Source organism: Prionailurus bengalensis, chromosome E1 (assembly GCF_016509475.1).
Source record: "Prionailurus bengalensis isolate Pbe53 chromosome E1, Fcat_Pben_1.1_paternal_pri, whole genome shotgun sequence".
Lineage (NCBI taxonomy): Eukaryota > Metazoa > Chordata > Mammalia > Carnivora > Felidae > Prionailurus > Prionailurus bengalensis.
The window spans coordinates 3154631-3171292 of NC_057347.1; the positions used below are offsets into that span (position 1 = coordinate 3154631).

The 16662-nt window shown below is 53.8% G+C and overlaps 1 protein-coding gene across 6 annotated transcripts in view; it reads right to left on the reverse strand.

Moving 5' to 3' along the window:
• MYH10 (myosin heavy chain 10) overlaps positions 1-16662 on the reverse strand; it is a 132696-nt gene that overhangs the window by 38916 nt on the left and 77118 nt on the right. For 3 of the 6 annotated variants that reach the window (XM_043583089.1, XM_043583085.1, XM_043583084.1), the window contains 5 exons: positions 15162-15335; positions 14809-14923; positions 10563-10625; positions 1527-1720; positions 1313-1434 (listed from right to left, as the gene is read on the reverse strand). In XM_043583089.1, coding sequence (XP_043439024.1) covers positions 1313-1434; positions 1527-1720; positions 10563-10625; positions 14809-14923; positions 15162-15335 — 668 coding nt within the window. The remainder of the gene's footprint in view (positions 1-1312; positions 1435-1526; positions 1721-10562; positions 10626-14808; positions 14924-15161; positions 15336-16662) is intronic. The other 3 variants (XM_043583088.1, XM_043583087.1, XM_043583086.1) reach the window with 1 other exon arrangement.

The window sequence follows — 16662 nt, forward strand, 5'->3', positions numbered from 1 at the left end:
TTCAACACAGCACCGGTCTGGGGGGACATACGTTCACTGGGCTGTACCTTTAAGATCTGTGCACTTTACGCAGATTATGTACCTCAATAAAAGCGAATTTTACCAGAAAGACGTTGCTTGTATCAAAGGACGGATCCTGGCTGTCTCCATCAGCTTTGTATTCTGGATGCCAGTTATGGCGCTTTCTTCTATCAACAGGAAGTGAAGTTCTACCCAGTGTTCATCATACAGCTGGGGCCCCAGAAAGGTCTCCCCCAAACCCATAAAGGCTAGAATAGTTTCTCAGCTGGATTCCATCTGCAATGGCAGCAGAAAGCGCCCTTCTTTGACCCGCAGACTTGTTGGTTACGGAACAGCCAAGGCTGCCGTAATCGAAACTCTGACTTCCAGCAGAAAAAGGAAAGAGCCAATGACCTAAGTCCACAATTTAACTATTTCTCACGTTTTCATTCGTTTCGACTGCATCCACTTCTGTTATCTCCTGCCTTTCGTTGTTTGTGATCCTTTTCTAATCTATCCTATTCCCTACTCTGTATTACCGATAAAAAGACTGTAAGTCTACACGTGCGTACCTGGTGGAAAAAATACACATACGTTTACACATAAACACACCTATGCAGATATAGTCATCGAAAGATGGAAAGAAATATCCCAAAATGTTTTCAAGAGTCACTCCTGGGTGATTTTTATTTACCTTTTTAGTTCTCTTGTATTTTCAAGTTTTCCTAAAAGGAACATACGTTACTCGTTTATTTTTTTATTCTATATATATTTTTAAATATTTCTGAGAGAGAGACAGAGTGTGAGCAGGGGAGGGGCAGAGAGAGAGGGAGACACAGACTCCGAAGCAGGCTCCAGGCTCTGAGCTGTCAGCATGGAGCCCGATGCAGGGCTTGAACCCATGAACCATGAGATCATGGCCTGAGTTAATGTCAGACGCTCAAATGACTGAGCCACCCAGGCACTCCTTACTCAGATATTTAAAAAAACCCAGTTAAAAAGGAATGATGTGTGCGTCTCGGGCAGAGCTATGTGTACAAGTGCAAGGTCAATCCCCAGCCTCAGCTATTTCTCTCGCACGGCCAGGAACTAGCCTTCCGAGCACCCATGGCACCTGCCGGCACGTCAGCGCTACAGAGAAGGCACTCAACGTTCCTGGGCAACAATAAAGGTAATGATGGATTACCCCTTTCCTGTATGAAAATAAAAGTGAAACTACACAAGAGACCGGGACACGTTTTTTGTGCTATCACTGTTCCAAAGCACATCAAGATGCGCCGTGATACGTCCTGGGAAAAAGGTATTGCCGTACCTCTGTCTGAATTCCTGGAAAACTATCCGGTTGGGGAAGCCCTGGCGGCAGATCCGGATTCCCTCCAGGACTCCGTTGCAGCGAAGCTGGTCCAGCACCAGATGCGGATCCAGTTTTCCAGCCTAATCAAGCAAACGAGACGTTCACCCTTCCGTCTCCGTAACCTGACCCAGGGCGATCCTGAACCCCGGCCTATCTTCCGCTTAACACGCACCCGCTTCTCGTGATTCGGGATGATGCAGCGGACAAAGTTGGGGTTGGTGTTTCGGAGCGTCGCCATCAGCTTGGTGAGGGACTCCTTGTAGAGCTGCCCCACGGTACGGAACATGCCCTTCTTGGTTTTGTAGGCAGAGCCAAAAGCGGTCTCCGTCATGCCAGTAACTTGATCCAGACCCACAATGCGGTCCACTGGTGAAGAGAAAAAAGAAGAGGAAAATGAGCCCGGCGACCTCTTTCGCGGGCGAGAGAAGACACAGTGATAGTGCGGCAGCACAAGCTTTGTGGGGACAGATGAGGAGATGCCAGAGAGGTAAGGCAGTCAGCGTATTTAGACACCGCACAAGCCGTGGAACTAACAGCCACACACTCCCATGGCAGGGAACTCAGTGCTCGGACAGCCCCGTACCACATCCCAGCAGATGCCTCCCGCTGCGCTGGCGTCAGGAATGCGCGGTCTGTGGGACATCTTGCCTGTCACACCCGCCATCGCTTGGGAAATGCGAGATCGCTGCTGGCATTATTGATACACAAGCTGATGCTGTGACGTGTCTACTGGGAAGAGGCTTATGAAGATGTACCCGGGCTCAGAGCACATCGGTGACGGTGGCGCCCAGGGTCGGGGACCAGAGTCCCGCTTCTTAGTCAAAATCACTGAAGTGGTTGGCTGGGTTACGTCAACCCAGGGGGTCAGGAGCGAGCGAGCTCCAGCTCTGTCCTCCAGGCACGAGCGTGCTTTTGAAAAGGGAGGAGAAGGCCGGGCGGGAAGCAGCCGGATAAAAAGCAGAGCCTTAGCTGAGGGCAGCGATGGTTAAACTTCCAGAAGGTTTGCTCTGGCGGCTGCAGCCGACAGGTCCCGGCACCCACGCGGACCTGACCCTTCCAAGCACAGCGTGGCTGCCAGAACTTCCGGCACGTGAAGTGCTCTCGTTTAAGGCAACTGTTAAATAAGTCAGACGTGTTTCTGGAATGTCTTAAGAGCATGGACAACACCCACCGAGCCCCCCCGGAATGCCCTTTCATTCCTGACGGCCCCTCCACTCCTGCTGGTTGCTCCCCAGACCTGGTGCTCAGGGAGGGGGCTTTGTGAGCAAGACCCCACTCGAGGCCCCGCGTCCAGTGCGGCTTTTACGGCCAGGACACCGTGACCCAGGAGGTAAGGTTCCTACCATGCAGGCCTTCAACCGCAGCTGGTGAAGGCCGGACAAAACCCAATTCACCTGCAGCCCACGCGCGCACTGCCCTACGACGTCTTCAAAGCAGAGCCACCACACTCAGAGGCTGGGGTCAAAGCCACGCCCGCCTGTGCCCCAAAGTCTGTCCACCACCCCCTCTCTTTCCTGTGCCTCCAAGCTGTCCCTCCTCACTTGTTCCAGCGGAAAACGGTGCCCAGCCCCAGCCCGGCACGCGCCACGGAACCGTGAACTTCCTCTGACCCCGTCGTGTCCACCCACCTGTCTCCTCAGAGCCACGCTTCTTTCTAGAGTAGTTCACGCCGGCCACCCCTCACGTCGTGCTGTCCACCAACCGCCCGCTCCCTGGGCAGCGGGCTGGCTTCCGGCCCACCCGCCTCCCCCTGCCCGACGCTGCTCAGGCAACGACGGGCCAACCGCAAGCAGCGTCTACCTGCCCTTGACCTTGGTCCATCTGCCGGGGGCCATCACGGCGGCCTCTGACGGCCCTCTCCACCCCAGCTTCTCTGCACACCGCCTCCTCCAGGCCTCCACCTACCTCTACGGCTACTCCGGTCCCGCTGACTTCTTTTCTCGTCCTGAGTGCCACGGCACCCACTGGGGCCCAAACTCCACTCACCTCAGACACCCTTTCAGAACAAGGCGGTCTACAAATAGAGGCACACACTGCTTCACCTGCTTTTCTCAAGGCAGGCTCTCATCCTGGGTGACCTCCCTTGCGACTTAAACTAGCTTTGCCTGACTACCCGCACCGGTCACCAAACATGTGTCACTCCTCTCCACTCCAAAGTCACAGAGGTGCCTCTGCCTCCCACACGCTCTTGTTAACGCCGCATCCCTCATACCTAGCAGAAGTCTGGCCTGTCGCAGGCTTGACGCATAGGTTAGCGACTAGATGAAGCAAAGGTTAAGTACATTTACAGTTACCACCAGTGAGAAAAGCATTGAAAAGAAAGAGCAAGGTGCTATAAGGGAGGAGAGTGGTTAGAGATCTCTCAGAAGCAATTCTATTTTGTGCCCAGAGGGTAAGAATGAGCCAGTGGAGAGCAGACGGTTCCAGGCAGTGGGAACAGCATGTGTGAGGGCCCAGGAGCAGCAGGTGTGAAAGAAGCTCGTGCCAAGGAAGCATTATGGGCAGAGAGATTTGGGCCACCCCCTGCCGGTGGCCGCACACAGAAGGGGCTGGGGAGGGGTCACCAGAGGTGACGCGGTGCCCGTCCAGGTCCCGAGCGGGATGATGGCAGCTGAACCAGCGATTACAGAGGGGAGGGAGCGAGAAGGGAGACTCAAGACGTTCCGGTGGCAGAACTGACTTGCTCTAACCATCAAGCCAATGTGGAAAGTACGGCAGAGAGACCGGAAGAACAAGTCCTGGGACTTTGGCTTGAGCAGCCGAGGGGCTGACGGTGCCCCTGGAGGATGGGGAGAAGGGGTTTTTGTGAGTGGGGGCACAGGCTCCGAACCCCGTAACCCTGGGGCACCCGAGACGAGATGCCAGCGGACAGCCGGCCGTGGCGGTCCGCGCTCGACAGAGGGACATGGGAGCGGTCACGGGACCGGATGGGCCACCCCAGGGTGAATGCCCAGGACGAGGGCCTGGGGCCAAGATGGGGAGAGAGGAAGAACCAGACAGGAAGACGAGAAGCAGCCAGAAGTGGGACGGATCAAAATCCCACAGTGGGGCAGGTTCTTGGCCACGCCCTCCATCTACCCCCATCCCTCTTCCTGTGCCTCCCGTGCAGAAGGGACCGCCGGCTACCGAGGCCAGAGACCAGGAGTCACCTCGACTGTCCTCACACCAGCCGCTCACCAAAACCGGTCAAGCCAAATGTGGACATGTCTTCCGCATGTCCCCCCGCTCCGTGGCTCAGTTTGGGCACCCGCGGCTCACCTGGATTCTGCAGTAACCTCCTGCCGGTTGCGGCCTCCCTCTGCCACCCACCCCCCACCCCCAGTGTTCCTGCCACACCGGCCTGTGGTCCCAGGGTGGGGGTTAATGGGTGTTCCTGAAAGACCCTACTCAACAAGTTCCTTGTTCCTATACTTCAGTCTGTTCCATTTCTCCTGCAGCTTGTAGGCTGTGGTCCAGATCCCTCAGCCCAGGAGTATAGCCGGTGACGCAGAACTCAGGCCCGAGTCGGAAGCTCCTGCCACTCGCGAGCTGTGTGACCCGGACGGAGTCCACTCCCCTGACTGCTGCAAGTCTCGGCTGCCTCCCCTGTAGACGTGACCGACCTCAGAGAAGCAGGAGGTGCCTGGAGAACATTCCAGTGCTCAATGAAGGGGCCTCTGGCCCTCCCCCCCACCGAAGCTCCAACTACAGAACAGGTGCACCTCGTCAAAGACACGAGGCCCTCAGGTCCCTGCCCTTTCCTGTCTGCCCGGAAAACCGGCCCTCTTCCAGCCATCCTGGCAAACACCTCTTGGCATTTAAAATCCTCACTCCTGGGGCGTCTGGGTGGCTCATTTGGTTAAGCGTCCGACTTGGGCTCAGGTCATGATCTTGTGAGTTCAAGCCTCACAAGCCTCATATCGGGCTCTGTGCTGTCAGCTCGGAACCTGGGGCCTGCTTCAGATCCCCTGTTCCCCTCTCTCTGTCCCACCTGCTCGTACTCTGGCTCTCTTTCAGAAACAAATAAAACGTTAAAAAAAGTAAGTCCTCACTTCTTCACCTAACTCCCTCTTCTTAGGTCCCGGTGTCCACCCTGCCTCCACACTCGGTGGGCCAGCCCCTCCTCTAGGCTTCAGATCGTCTAGGCCAGATCCTGGGACAATGTTACCTCTATTCTGGGTCTCTTCCCAGAGTGCAGAGCGCCCCTGGGCACATCTCCCCAGCATCTGGCACACGTGCAGGACCCTCAGAGCCACTGCCTGGTGTCTCTGGACCCTGTGACCACCAGCTCAGACGATTTCCTCTGCTCCCCCCCCCCACTCCAACCCGTGTTGGCCTGAAAACGGTGCCTGGCAACTGTGTAATAAACTATGTAGCAAACACCCCCTCAGTGATACAGTTACCCGCAAGGACGGGTCACGCCCACAACGAAAGAGGCGGCGAGCCAAGTGTGAGCAATACTTTGCGGGGATTCGGCCGCACCGGTCCCGCCAATTCTTTGACCTGTAAGGGCAGCTGTTCAACACGATGTCATGCTGGTGTCTAAGCACGCAGTCCTGAGTGGGGGCTGCTTTTTAAACTAAAAACAAACATCATTTTCATGAACCTGAGTTTTCAAATTTGGTATTAGTAAAGGTAACCCAAAGCTAAACGTTCAGAATTTTTAAAACGTTGATGCTTTGGACTTCCAGTTTGTCTGTCTTTTAATTCAAAAACTTAAACTGAGAGTCAGGTTTTAACTGAGCAAAATGATCTCGAGGGGACAAGAGACACTTGGGGAACTTCATTCAATGATCCGGGCCACACTAGTAACACAGGGTTTCACTCCCAAATCAAGGCCTAGAAAGACCTCTATTTAAAAAGACTATGTTCTCGTTGAAAACAGTAAAGGCAGGCACCAGAGAAAGGCAGAAAATGCACACATGAGCTTCTCAGCAACTTGAAACGAGGCCCGTTATGGCTGCTGATCCCTGCCACTGGCCTTGGTCCGCGGTGTCGGGAGAGCGTGGGGCCGCTCGCTGGTGGGCGTCTCACAGTATCTGGTCGCCCACGAGCCTGAAAGGACCTCGAACTATTTTACCCTAATGTTTAATTTGTTCGTCCATACAAACGTATGTGGCCGGTGAGAAGTCAGGGGGGCCCCGCAGCCCCACCGTCCGTGAGGGCACACTTAAAATCTGAAAGCACAAAAATGCAATTTATAATCATCGATCTCTTAAAACTGCCATCGACAGTTTTTTTTGAAAAGTAAGGACTGGACCATTTGGTGCCAGGATGCTTGACCCGCTCTTCCAGAGGATGATCTCAGGACACAAGAGGTCTACGAGATTCTCACATCCCTCGCATCTGCGTGGGCCAAAATACTGGTGCTACTAAATTTAACTTCTGTATTTGAGTCAGTTCTTTGGAAATGCACTTGCAGGAGCCAAAACAGGGGGGAGGGACTTGTTTTAACGTTCACATTGGTAGCCAGACGATGAATGAGAACTGTATCCAGTGTACCTACAAAAGGTGTCTGAGACCCAGCCCGTACTAGGCACGCGGCACGTTCCCAACACTCGTTTGAACAAATCAAGACAATCCTACTCTAACGCGCACTAAAACGTTGCCGACAGTTAAGAGCAGACTCGGAAACAAATATCCAACAGCCGTGAATTCCCAGAAACAATCTTTAACATCGAAAGGTGTCTCCACGTATCTCCATTACGTGGTAACAACACATTAGTGCTGGTTCCGCTATTGGGTGGTGAACCAATCTGTTCATTGTTCTAGAGTGTCTGGAAATTTTTAGAAAAATTCCAGGAAGTCCACAGGTGGACAGGGAGCATGCGATCCTTGGTCTTCCTCCTCCAGGGGACTGCTGCGGCTCACTGCCCCGGCAGGGCCTGGAGTGGTCTGGGCAGATGGGGACCCCCTCCTGTCTACAGCCTCTCCTGCACACCTGCTCCCCTCTCACCTTGACGGGCTCGCTGGGCGCACAGTCCGCCTGCCCTCGGCTGGGCCTGGTGCACGGTGAAGAAAGGGGACGTGCGTTAGGTAACTGCCGAGGACCTAGACATATACTGATCTTCTGGGTTTCGTAATTACAGCGGCAGCAACATGGGTGCGGCCAGATGCAGGCTCACAGACCCTCACGCGTGACACTCGCGATAACCCTGGGAGAGCCAAGGGTCACCATCCCCACGTGACCTCGGGGAGTCCAGATACAGTGCAGGGAGGCGGCTTCTCCTGGAGCTCCCAGCTCTTGTGAGGACTCAAGACAAGGGGCGCCCTCAGGTCATGATCTCATGGTTGGTGGGTTTGAGCCCTGCATTGGGCTCTGTGCTGACAGTTTGGAGCCTGCTAGGAATTCTCTTTCCCTCTCTCCCTGCCCCTCCCCTGCTTGCACTTTCTCTTTCTCTCCAAATAAATAAACTTAAAAAAAAAAAAAAAGACTCAAGATAAAAACAAAACAGGACAAGACTATTCTGCACAACAAAACACCTCCCTCCACGATTTAACTCCGTACACGCACTGCGTCAGCCCCGACCCACAGGTCCTAAAACAGCACTAAACACAGAGATTATGACTGGTGGATAAAAGTTACAAGGAGATTAAACAACTACCATCTACCAGTCACGATGCTCGCGTCTACATGAACTTCCTGGACCGAAGCAAAACCCATTCAGCGTTTCTGAAGCCAGAACATCGTCATCTCGGTTGGAGGCCTGGCTAAGGGAAAAGTTTCCCCCTCAGTTACGACAAGAAGGAAAGAAGATTTCGGTGGCTCCGAGAAGATGGAGGGAGACCCCCACGGGCCTGTGACGGACCCGAAGCCCTCCTGCAGTGCTGGCCAGCCTCCCCTGGGTGAACCTGTCCAAGCCAACGGCGGCCACCGAGTTCAAGCGAGGCTTCTATGAAGACAGGACAGGGGGGAGGGGGGCGTAGAGGGAAGGTCCTCTAGCAACAGTTACAACTTGCTCCTTGCACTTCTCACGCTTTCTCTGGTGGAGCCCAGCCTTCCAGAGCCGTCAGTGGCCACCTGGTGCTCACGGTGGTCAAGACACGGAAGGCACAGAGCCGGGGTCACAGCCGGGGGGAGGGGCATGCACCGCCCTTCGGCAGACACACAGCCCGCCGTCCGCCCCCTGGGAGTCCAGACACGCTGCCTAGAACTTGAGGTTACAGTCCCTTGTAGCTGGCTCGTTGCTGGTGTATCTCACAAGGTCTAGACTGTCAAAGCAGATTTGGAAGAAAACTGTCTTCTGGATTACAGCAGAAACTCGTATGACCTCTCTATTCAGCCTCTGGGAACTCTGCTCCTCTGATGCTTCTGGAAGCCCGTCTCTACCCCAGCCTCTCCCCTTTAACCCCAGAACCTGCATGGATTCTCCGTGCTGCTTCCCTAACACTCTGGGGCCCTTGGATGCGCACGTCCTCCCTAGCTCTGTGTTCTCTCGCCATGAGGGTACGCGCTGCGTGTTAGCACGCCAGAGACACCTGGAAGCCTAGAAACTGCTGCATCCGTTCTTCTAAGAAGTCACCGGAAACACTAAAGCCCCACGTTTTCACTCAAAACCTCCTTGGGGTTGGAACCCGTAAGTAACACTTATCGGGGAGAAAGACATTTTGCTGCAGAAACACCACGCACAGCTGCCGAGACCAGAGTTAGCCACGGTGCACGGACGGAAGGCCCTGTAAGGACAGGGAGAGATGGAGAACCCTGACCGTTGGTTCTGCCGACTAACCCAACTACGGGGAGGTGAACGAGCTCGCTCCCTGCCAGTGTGAGGTCACCTAGGGGTGGCTCTGTACGGGGCGCTGCTGGCACGGAAACGCACCTGGTCCGCACACCGTGAAGATCAGGGTCCTACAAGATCATGTGTGCTGCCGGCGAGGGAAGACCCGCCCCGTCCCCTTTCAGTCGCTCTCCCCACAACTTACTGACCGTGTGCGGACCAGCACGGTCCCTGCTCTCAAAGAGCTCAGTCTGGAACCCTCTAAAGCGATCAAGAATCCAGAAGAGTTGGGGGGGAGGAATTTCAAGAGGGCCCTCGATGCTGGGGCAAAGTCCGAAAGATCAAGCAGTAACCTTTCAGCCCGTTAGCTCAAAACTACCTCCCACTTCTGCCTCGCTCGCCCCATGTCTTGGACTCGGGCAGGACTCCCCGAGGCCAAGGGGGACTGCATCAGACAGTGTCTTCCTCTGGACTCTCCTGTGGAGGGTGCATTCTGGCTCGGGTACAGTCCGGCCCCCACCCCGGCACCCAGTGCTCCCCACACACTTCCTTCACCGGATGCGACCCAGAGCTGATGGTGCGGATCGTGACCTGGGTAAAGATGGACATGCTCCTTGAACTGAGTTTTAAAAAACTTTGGACATGCATGCAGGTCTCAGCATCAACACGCTTCAAGAATCACTAAGGGAAACCGTGCGAGATGAATCTATCTTGGGATTTCACTCCTTGACAATCTCACTGTGTGATCACCAGGGCTTTTGGAGGGCCTCCAGCCGTGGCTAGGCTGTATTTGAAGCCAGGGCCGAGGGTTCAGACCACAAGGCTCAGCTGTCTGGAGCTCAACTTTGGGTTCCAGGTGCAAATTCGACCAAACACCGCACTCCATCCTGGTCTCAGTTGCGCCGTCGGGCCTTGTGGATGGTTCCACGGTCTCTAGCTCCAACAGAAAAGCCAGGCAACTCTACATGTACATAAATTCCAAACAGAAGGTATAATGATGAGACCAGCACGTGGGAGGAAGGTGTAATTATCTGTTCTCCGGAAGTTCGTGGCTTAGGAAGAGAAACAATCCCTTTCTGGAATCCCAGGTGCAGAGGTGGCTCAGAGACCGGGGAGACACTACTGGTTCCCAGCATTCCCTTGGAGGACTGTGTATCAAAACGGCACTACTGGAAAAGGTAGGGACGTACCTTTTACTGTGCAGGGCTGGAAGTGCTATGCGTAAAGTCAGAAGCAATGTGTATGCGGTAGCAATTGTATCGTTTATGCACTCAAACAGCTGCCTCGAAGTATAATAAAAATGAGCATGAAATGAAAGGTTCATGCAGGTCTATGAGCAAAACAGAAACAGAAACCCAGAAACCAGCCCCACGCCCACGTCTACCCTGCCCTCCCCGGCCCCCCCCCCACCAGCACCCCCCCCCCCCCCCCCCCCCCCCCCCCCCCCGAGAGTTCTTCCTGTGGGCTTAAAACCCTTCTGTTGAGAAGACCTACAGGCTTTATACATTCACCTGGTGGCTCATGAAGACCAGAAACACTGTCATAGAAAGAAGCTCTCTGAATATTCTGAATCTCTAAAGCAGAGAAACAGCAAAAACAGAACAGAAGAGCAGATACACAAATACTTCAGTTAGTGTGAGAGACATTTGACATCACAAGTCAACTTTGAAATCGGGCTACAACACGGCCCCTGTGACATTACTGCCCAGAGAATTTGCACTTCTGGACAAAGTTCTCTACTAAGTAATCTTCCAAATGTCCCCACGCCCGAGGCTCAGCATCAGATCGTATCAGCATTACGGGATTATGTAAACGCAGGATGAAATTTAAGAGAAATAAGGCAGTACTGAAATTGTTCATAAAATTATCTTGCAATTAGCAAATCGGGACGAGACTGCGGAAGTTCGAGCACTCTGCTAAGTGTACACGTTAAGTGGCTTTTACGGTCAAAGATGCACACCGCTGCGTAATTTGACTTCCAATGCAGATTTTGGAAACATATTGGCTTCAAATACAAATTAGCAATAGTTACTAAGGAAAACAAAATTCAAGTTCTGTTGTAGCAAAACGTTAAAAGAACTTCAAATCATAAGGTGATACTTCTGGATCATACCCATTACTCACGGAAAATACCCCAGGAGGCACATTTACATGAAAATGCAATCGTTAGCTTTTTAAATTTCTGGATACAGGCCCCAAGGAGTGGCAAGAAGTCGCGTGCAGCTGGTACAGAAATCCCGCAACATCTTTTAGCAAAAAGGAGGGCGCTAGGAATCTCTAGGGCAGGGCTGCCGTCAGAAATCTTACACTGCTCCTGGTTTGGCCTTGAGTGAACTCCATAAAACCCTAGAAGCCTATTTTAACCAAAATATTCTATACCCTAGGGATTGTGCCTTCACAGGCAAGCTCGACTCATACATCCTGCTTTCATGGTCGGCTGCTCATTGTCTGCTTTTGCATTAACGTGGCTACGAAAAGAGAAGAAACAAGGACTTGTTTTTTCCAGGGCTATTTTCTTTTCCTACAGAAAAGCTCCCCTCTCCTGAGATCCCTACACCCAGAGTGAGCACTGGTGAATTTTCTGCCCTAGAACCCCCGTCAAACGCTGTGCCTGGTGCTGACTTTTTGTATGAAACACGCAAACCTCGGAACCGGACAAACACGGTTCCGCCGTCCTGCCTGACCTTCACCCGGAAGATCGGCTCCCCTTCACCACCGACAGCGAGAGTCTTCTGTGATCCCGTCGCTCAGATTAAAGTACATCGCCGTCCATCTACGCCGATGGACAACAGGACTTATGCTAACAGTAGCATCATCAAGACACCAAACACATGGGATTATTCCAGAGCAGATGCTGGCACAGCCAAATCAAGCTTGGGGCACACCTGACCTTCCCGGGGGTTCCGAGCCACGGACCAAGTGCAGATGGACGGGGTTCGGGCCAGGGCCAGGAGAGTCTGCAAGGCTGCTGGCGTTTCTGGAATTAAATACCCTAACTTCTCCATGGACAGAGAACACAGAGGCAGGTAAGGACCCTCCAGACACAGTCCTACCTGTCGGACACACCATCTGGGCTACAGAACACGCATGGACGCCTGCAGTCCAGGCCCTGCCAGATCTTACCCTCCTAACACCACTGACCCACAACTGCCCGACGCTCCCCCACCTGGGGACAGCGAGGCGCAGAGCTAAAGGAGAAAGATGGATGGAGGAAGCCCAGGGAGGAAGCTGGAGCCAAGACAGAGGCTCGCGCATCCTGTTACCACATCTGTGTGTATCCTGACTCTCCCACGAGGTCACAAGCTCTGGGGGCAGGGACACGTCCCTCATCGTCTCCACACGGACCTCACGGACGACCACGGTAAGCATGTGGTGGGAGGGAGTCCTGTATGAATGGGCCAGGTGTTTCCCACGATAGCATTTCTGGTTAAGAAATTAAATAATGGGGCGCCTGGATGGTTCAGTATGTTGAGCATTCAACTTGGCTTTGGCTCAGGTCATGACCCTAGGGTTGTGGGATCGAGCTCTGCACTGGGCTCTGCACTGACAGTGGAGCCTGCTTGGGATATTCTCTCTCTGCCCTTCCCCACTCATTCTCAGTGTCTCAAAAAAATAATAATAAAAAGAAAAAATTGAAAAAAATAAGAGAGTCAAGGGGGCGCCTGGGTGGCTCAGTTGGTTAAGCATCCAACTCAACTCGGGTCATGCTCTCGCAGTTCGTGGGTTCGAGCCCCACGTTGGGCTCTGTGCTGATGGCTCAGAGCCTGGAGTTGCTTCAGATTCTGTGTCTCCCTCTCTCTCTCAAAAATAAACAGATGTTAAAATAAAATTTAAAATTGTTTACAATAAATAAGTAAATAGTCAAAAGTGGTTTGCAACATCAGGACCAGTCCGTTCGCCCAAGACCTAATTTCTTTTGTTATACGGTCATTATTCCCTGAACACCTTCTCTCCTCATTCAAAATGGAGAAAATCAGTTTTTGAGGCTTCAATGGTAGAAACGCTGGTTTCCTCTGTGCTCTTCTCCTCGCACTCAGCTCCCTGCCCCCAGGGTCCTTCATCCCAACCCACAGATCACTGCCAATTTGCCTCTTCACCTCCGTGCTTTCACCCCCATGCTGTCACCCCTGGCTCACAAACCTATGGAAGCCACTTCTCCAATGGAGTCAAGTCCTCCTGAGACCGGAGGTCAGGCTTCTCTGTGGCCCGGTTGCAGCCGCGAGCCTCCCTCCGTGTCAGCTTTTGTGACTCAACACGCTGTTCCCTTCCAAGGACGAGGACAACAACTCCATGACAAGCTGCCTCAGCACATGCCAAAGGGACCCCTTCCCTGTACCGAACGTGGCCAGAGGCTCCTTCCCTACCATTCGCGTGGCATCCGTCACAGCTGTGGTCTGGGTGCATCTGTCTCTGTTTCCTGTGCTCAGAGCTCTTACGGGGGCGCCAGGAGGGCACAGTGGCTCCGCTCCCCCGGCCACGGCGCCCGGGTCAGTCTCTGCCGAGGGGACGGGCGGCCCGACTCCTCTCGTCTCTCTGGGATGCGTCCCTCGCACATCACCCCCTGCGAGTGCAGGCCTTCCCGGGCCTCGTGACAACCAGAGCTCGGAGGGGGTCCGTCCACTCCGGCTCTGGAGTCTCGTGTCCTGTGCTACCGTCTCCTCGCGACAGGCCCGGGGCCCCCCTGTCTGTTCGGTGCGGCCTCGACCGCCCAGGCCGCTGGGCTAACCGGGAGCACTCAGCATCTGGTGCAAGATTCTCCCCCACAGGCACCAAGACCACCTAACCTCCCACCAAACCCCTCCTTTCGCCCGGTCTCGGGCACACGATCTCTCCCGGGACCCGCGTGTGCCGAGCAGCAGCCCGCGCCGGCGGGGCCCTCACGCTCACTGCAGCTGCCGGACGCCATCGCTCTGGACCGGAGCTCCTATCCTTCCCTCCCCACGTTCTCCTGTTGCTTCTGCCTCAATACCCCTCACCCCTTCTTTTTTGCTTCCTGGGTTTCTTCCTATCTCCGAGGAGGGGGCTGGATGACAAGGTCTGGATATGCTCCAGAGAAGGTGGGGGTGAGCCAGGCTCCTGAGGAGGCTGGCCTCGGGCCAGATCCAGGGTGAAGGGCCCGTGGGGCCTGGGGCCAAGCGAAGACGTGGGGTACAATCAGGACGAAGGCAGCAGCGAGAGCAAAGCTCTGGAAGGCACCGCCCTCCCCCCCTCCCCGCCCAGCGCACGGACATGCGGACGTTCCATTTCCCTGGTACTCGTAGCACCTTCTAGTCTACGACGAGACACCCGAGGCTCACGTAAATACAAGATCTCGGAGGGCTGACGGAAATAAAAACAACTACTCTCTATGCAGGGCATTTGAACTGTTCACCAGCTACTGCGTGTGTGTTTGGGGGGGGGGGGGGCGCAGCTCACAGACCTGTATGCGACCCAGAGCGAGTGTACAGGGCCTTTCTGGTTTTGCGTCCCCAGTACCCCTGCGTAGGAACCACACTGGGCCCTGGGTGGCCTGAGGCACGTGTGCAGTTCTTTCCGGCCCTGTGCCTAGAATGTTCCACACTTCCCACAGCATCTGACCAGGAAGGCAGACGTTCTGTTTCCCAGGGTAAATTCCGATGTAGCGGCAGCCCTGCTCTAGGGAAAGCAAGTTTTAAAGTAAAATACACATACACGGATCTAACGCAAAAGGACCATATATGAATCTTCACCGGAAAAGTTTCGGGACAAGCTGAACTCCAGGCGGAAGCGCGTTCTTACCGTCCTTCCAAAGCTCTGCCACGAATCTGTCCGACGACTGATGCAGGAGGGTGGCCACGTTGTCGTTCAGCGGGTCCATGTTCTTCATCAGCCACTCGTCTGCCTTGTAGTCCACCTGGCCGTGGCGGGCCACACGAGGGGGGAAACGCGGACACACACACAAAACAAGAAATGCTTTCAGCCTTAACCCAGAACGTTCTCGGGGACAATCTGAAAGGTGGGTTGTCTCGAGGGCCACGCGGTGGTGACGCACACGGTGTTTAGGGTCTGCGGACGTCTACCCGCACGTCTGTCACCAGCGCCATCAGATGCGGCGAAATCCAAGCTACCGTTAACCGTTACACAGCCCGTACCTTCCCCGCGTAATGGATGATGCAGAAGTCTGCTTTGTCTTTCAGTTGCCGGGGTTTCTGAAACTTGGAGTGGGAGCCTTGCTCTTGAACTAGTTTTTCGACAAAGGTCTTATCCGTGGCCTTCGGGAACCAGCACTCTTCGTCCAGAAGGGCCAGCACGCCGGGGGGGTTGGCCTGATAATGAGAACGGACAAGTTCACCGTCACTCGCTTTCAACACCAGGATGCCCCTCTGCACTTGGCAGGTTAGTTTCCAGGATGAGGGAGACTTTTCTGAAGCTATGGAAACCAAACTGCTAGGACAGAAGGTAGTGGAGGGATTCTCTCCGTCTCAAAAAAAAAATTTAAAAAATTGAAGAAAAACAGAACGAAAGTGAACCTCAACTGGATGGAATGCTTCCAACATCTCACATCCTAACTGATTCAAGTTCCTCTTTAAGGGACGGTTAAATACACAGCGCCCGGTCACACAGCAAGACTAGTAAGCATTAAGCGGAAAATATCAAAGGGGGAGAAATAATTGATCAATTACTTTATGTATTTGACCAACGCAAGAGTCGCTACTTTATTTCACTCAACTGGTTCACTGAAGAAAGGCCCAGAAACAAAGGCAGATAGTGGACTGTGAGAGGCCTGGGGTCTCTGGGACGATGACAGCGTTGGAGTCAGGCAGTGGGGATGATGTACGATGCTGTGAGCATCGAAACCCACTGAGCCGTATCCCACAAGACGGTGGATTTCAGGGCACATGAGAAGGTCTCAATCAAGAAAAAGTGCCCAGAGTCGGTGCACGGACTTCCCTTCTGGAGGAAGGCAGAGGGCCCAGGAAAGGGACATGAAACACTCCAAATGTGTTGGCCTAGGTCGCCGCTGCTGGGTCATCCCGCACTGCCACACCACACCGCAAGTACACGTCAGTGACACGAGACTGAATGCGGCAAGTCTGGGGCGAGCCTACGTGATCATCCTTGGGAATCCATATCCAGGAGCAGCTTTCCTACTTTTATCGGGAAAGCTGGCTCTGTACAAATACTGCTTAAAAAGTGACAGAGATTAAAGCATACAGGAAACATGTAACCACATGGTCAGAGGAAGGTGGCCGGACAAAGTGCCAGCAGGTAGAAGCTGGGAGCCCCCGACCCCAGGGCTCACTAGTTTGCGGCTCTCGGAGGGTTTGGAGCAGCTAAAGGAACACTGGAATCGAAGGCAAGCAGGATCAGGTAATCTTCCAGAAGCAAAGGTTCAGAGTCGTAGGTGACTGAACGTACCCCACTCACCAGACGACTCTGAGGTTCCGCATTAACACTAACAAGGACACATCCATCTTTGTACTCTAGCTCTTACGTTTTAATCCCTTTCAGTGAAAACACTGCTAAATTCTGAAACAGGATCCCCAGTGTAATTTAACCTTTTCTAAACGGCTCAGTGACAGCACGACTATGAATATCCACGATTATGGCTCCTTTTTACTTCTGCTACTTCATCCCTCAATGTCAAGTTCT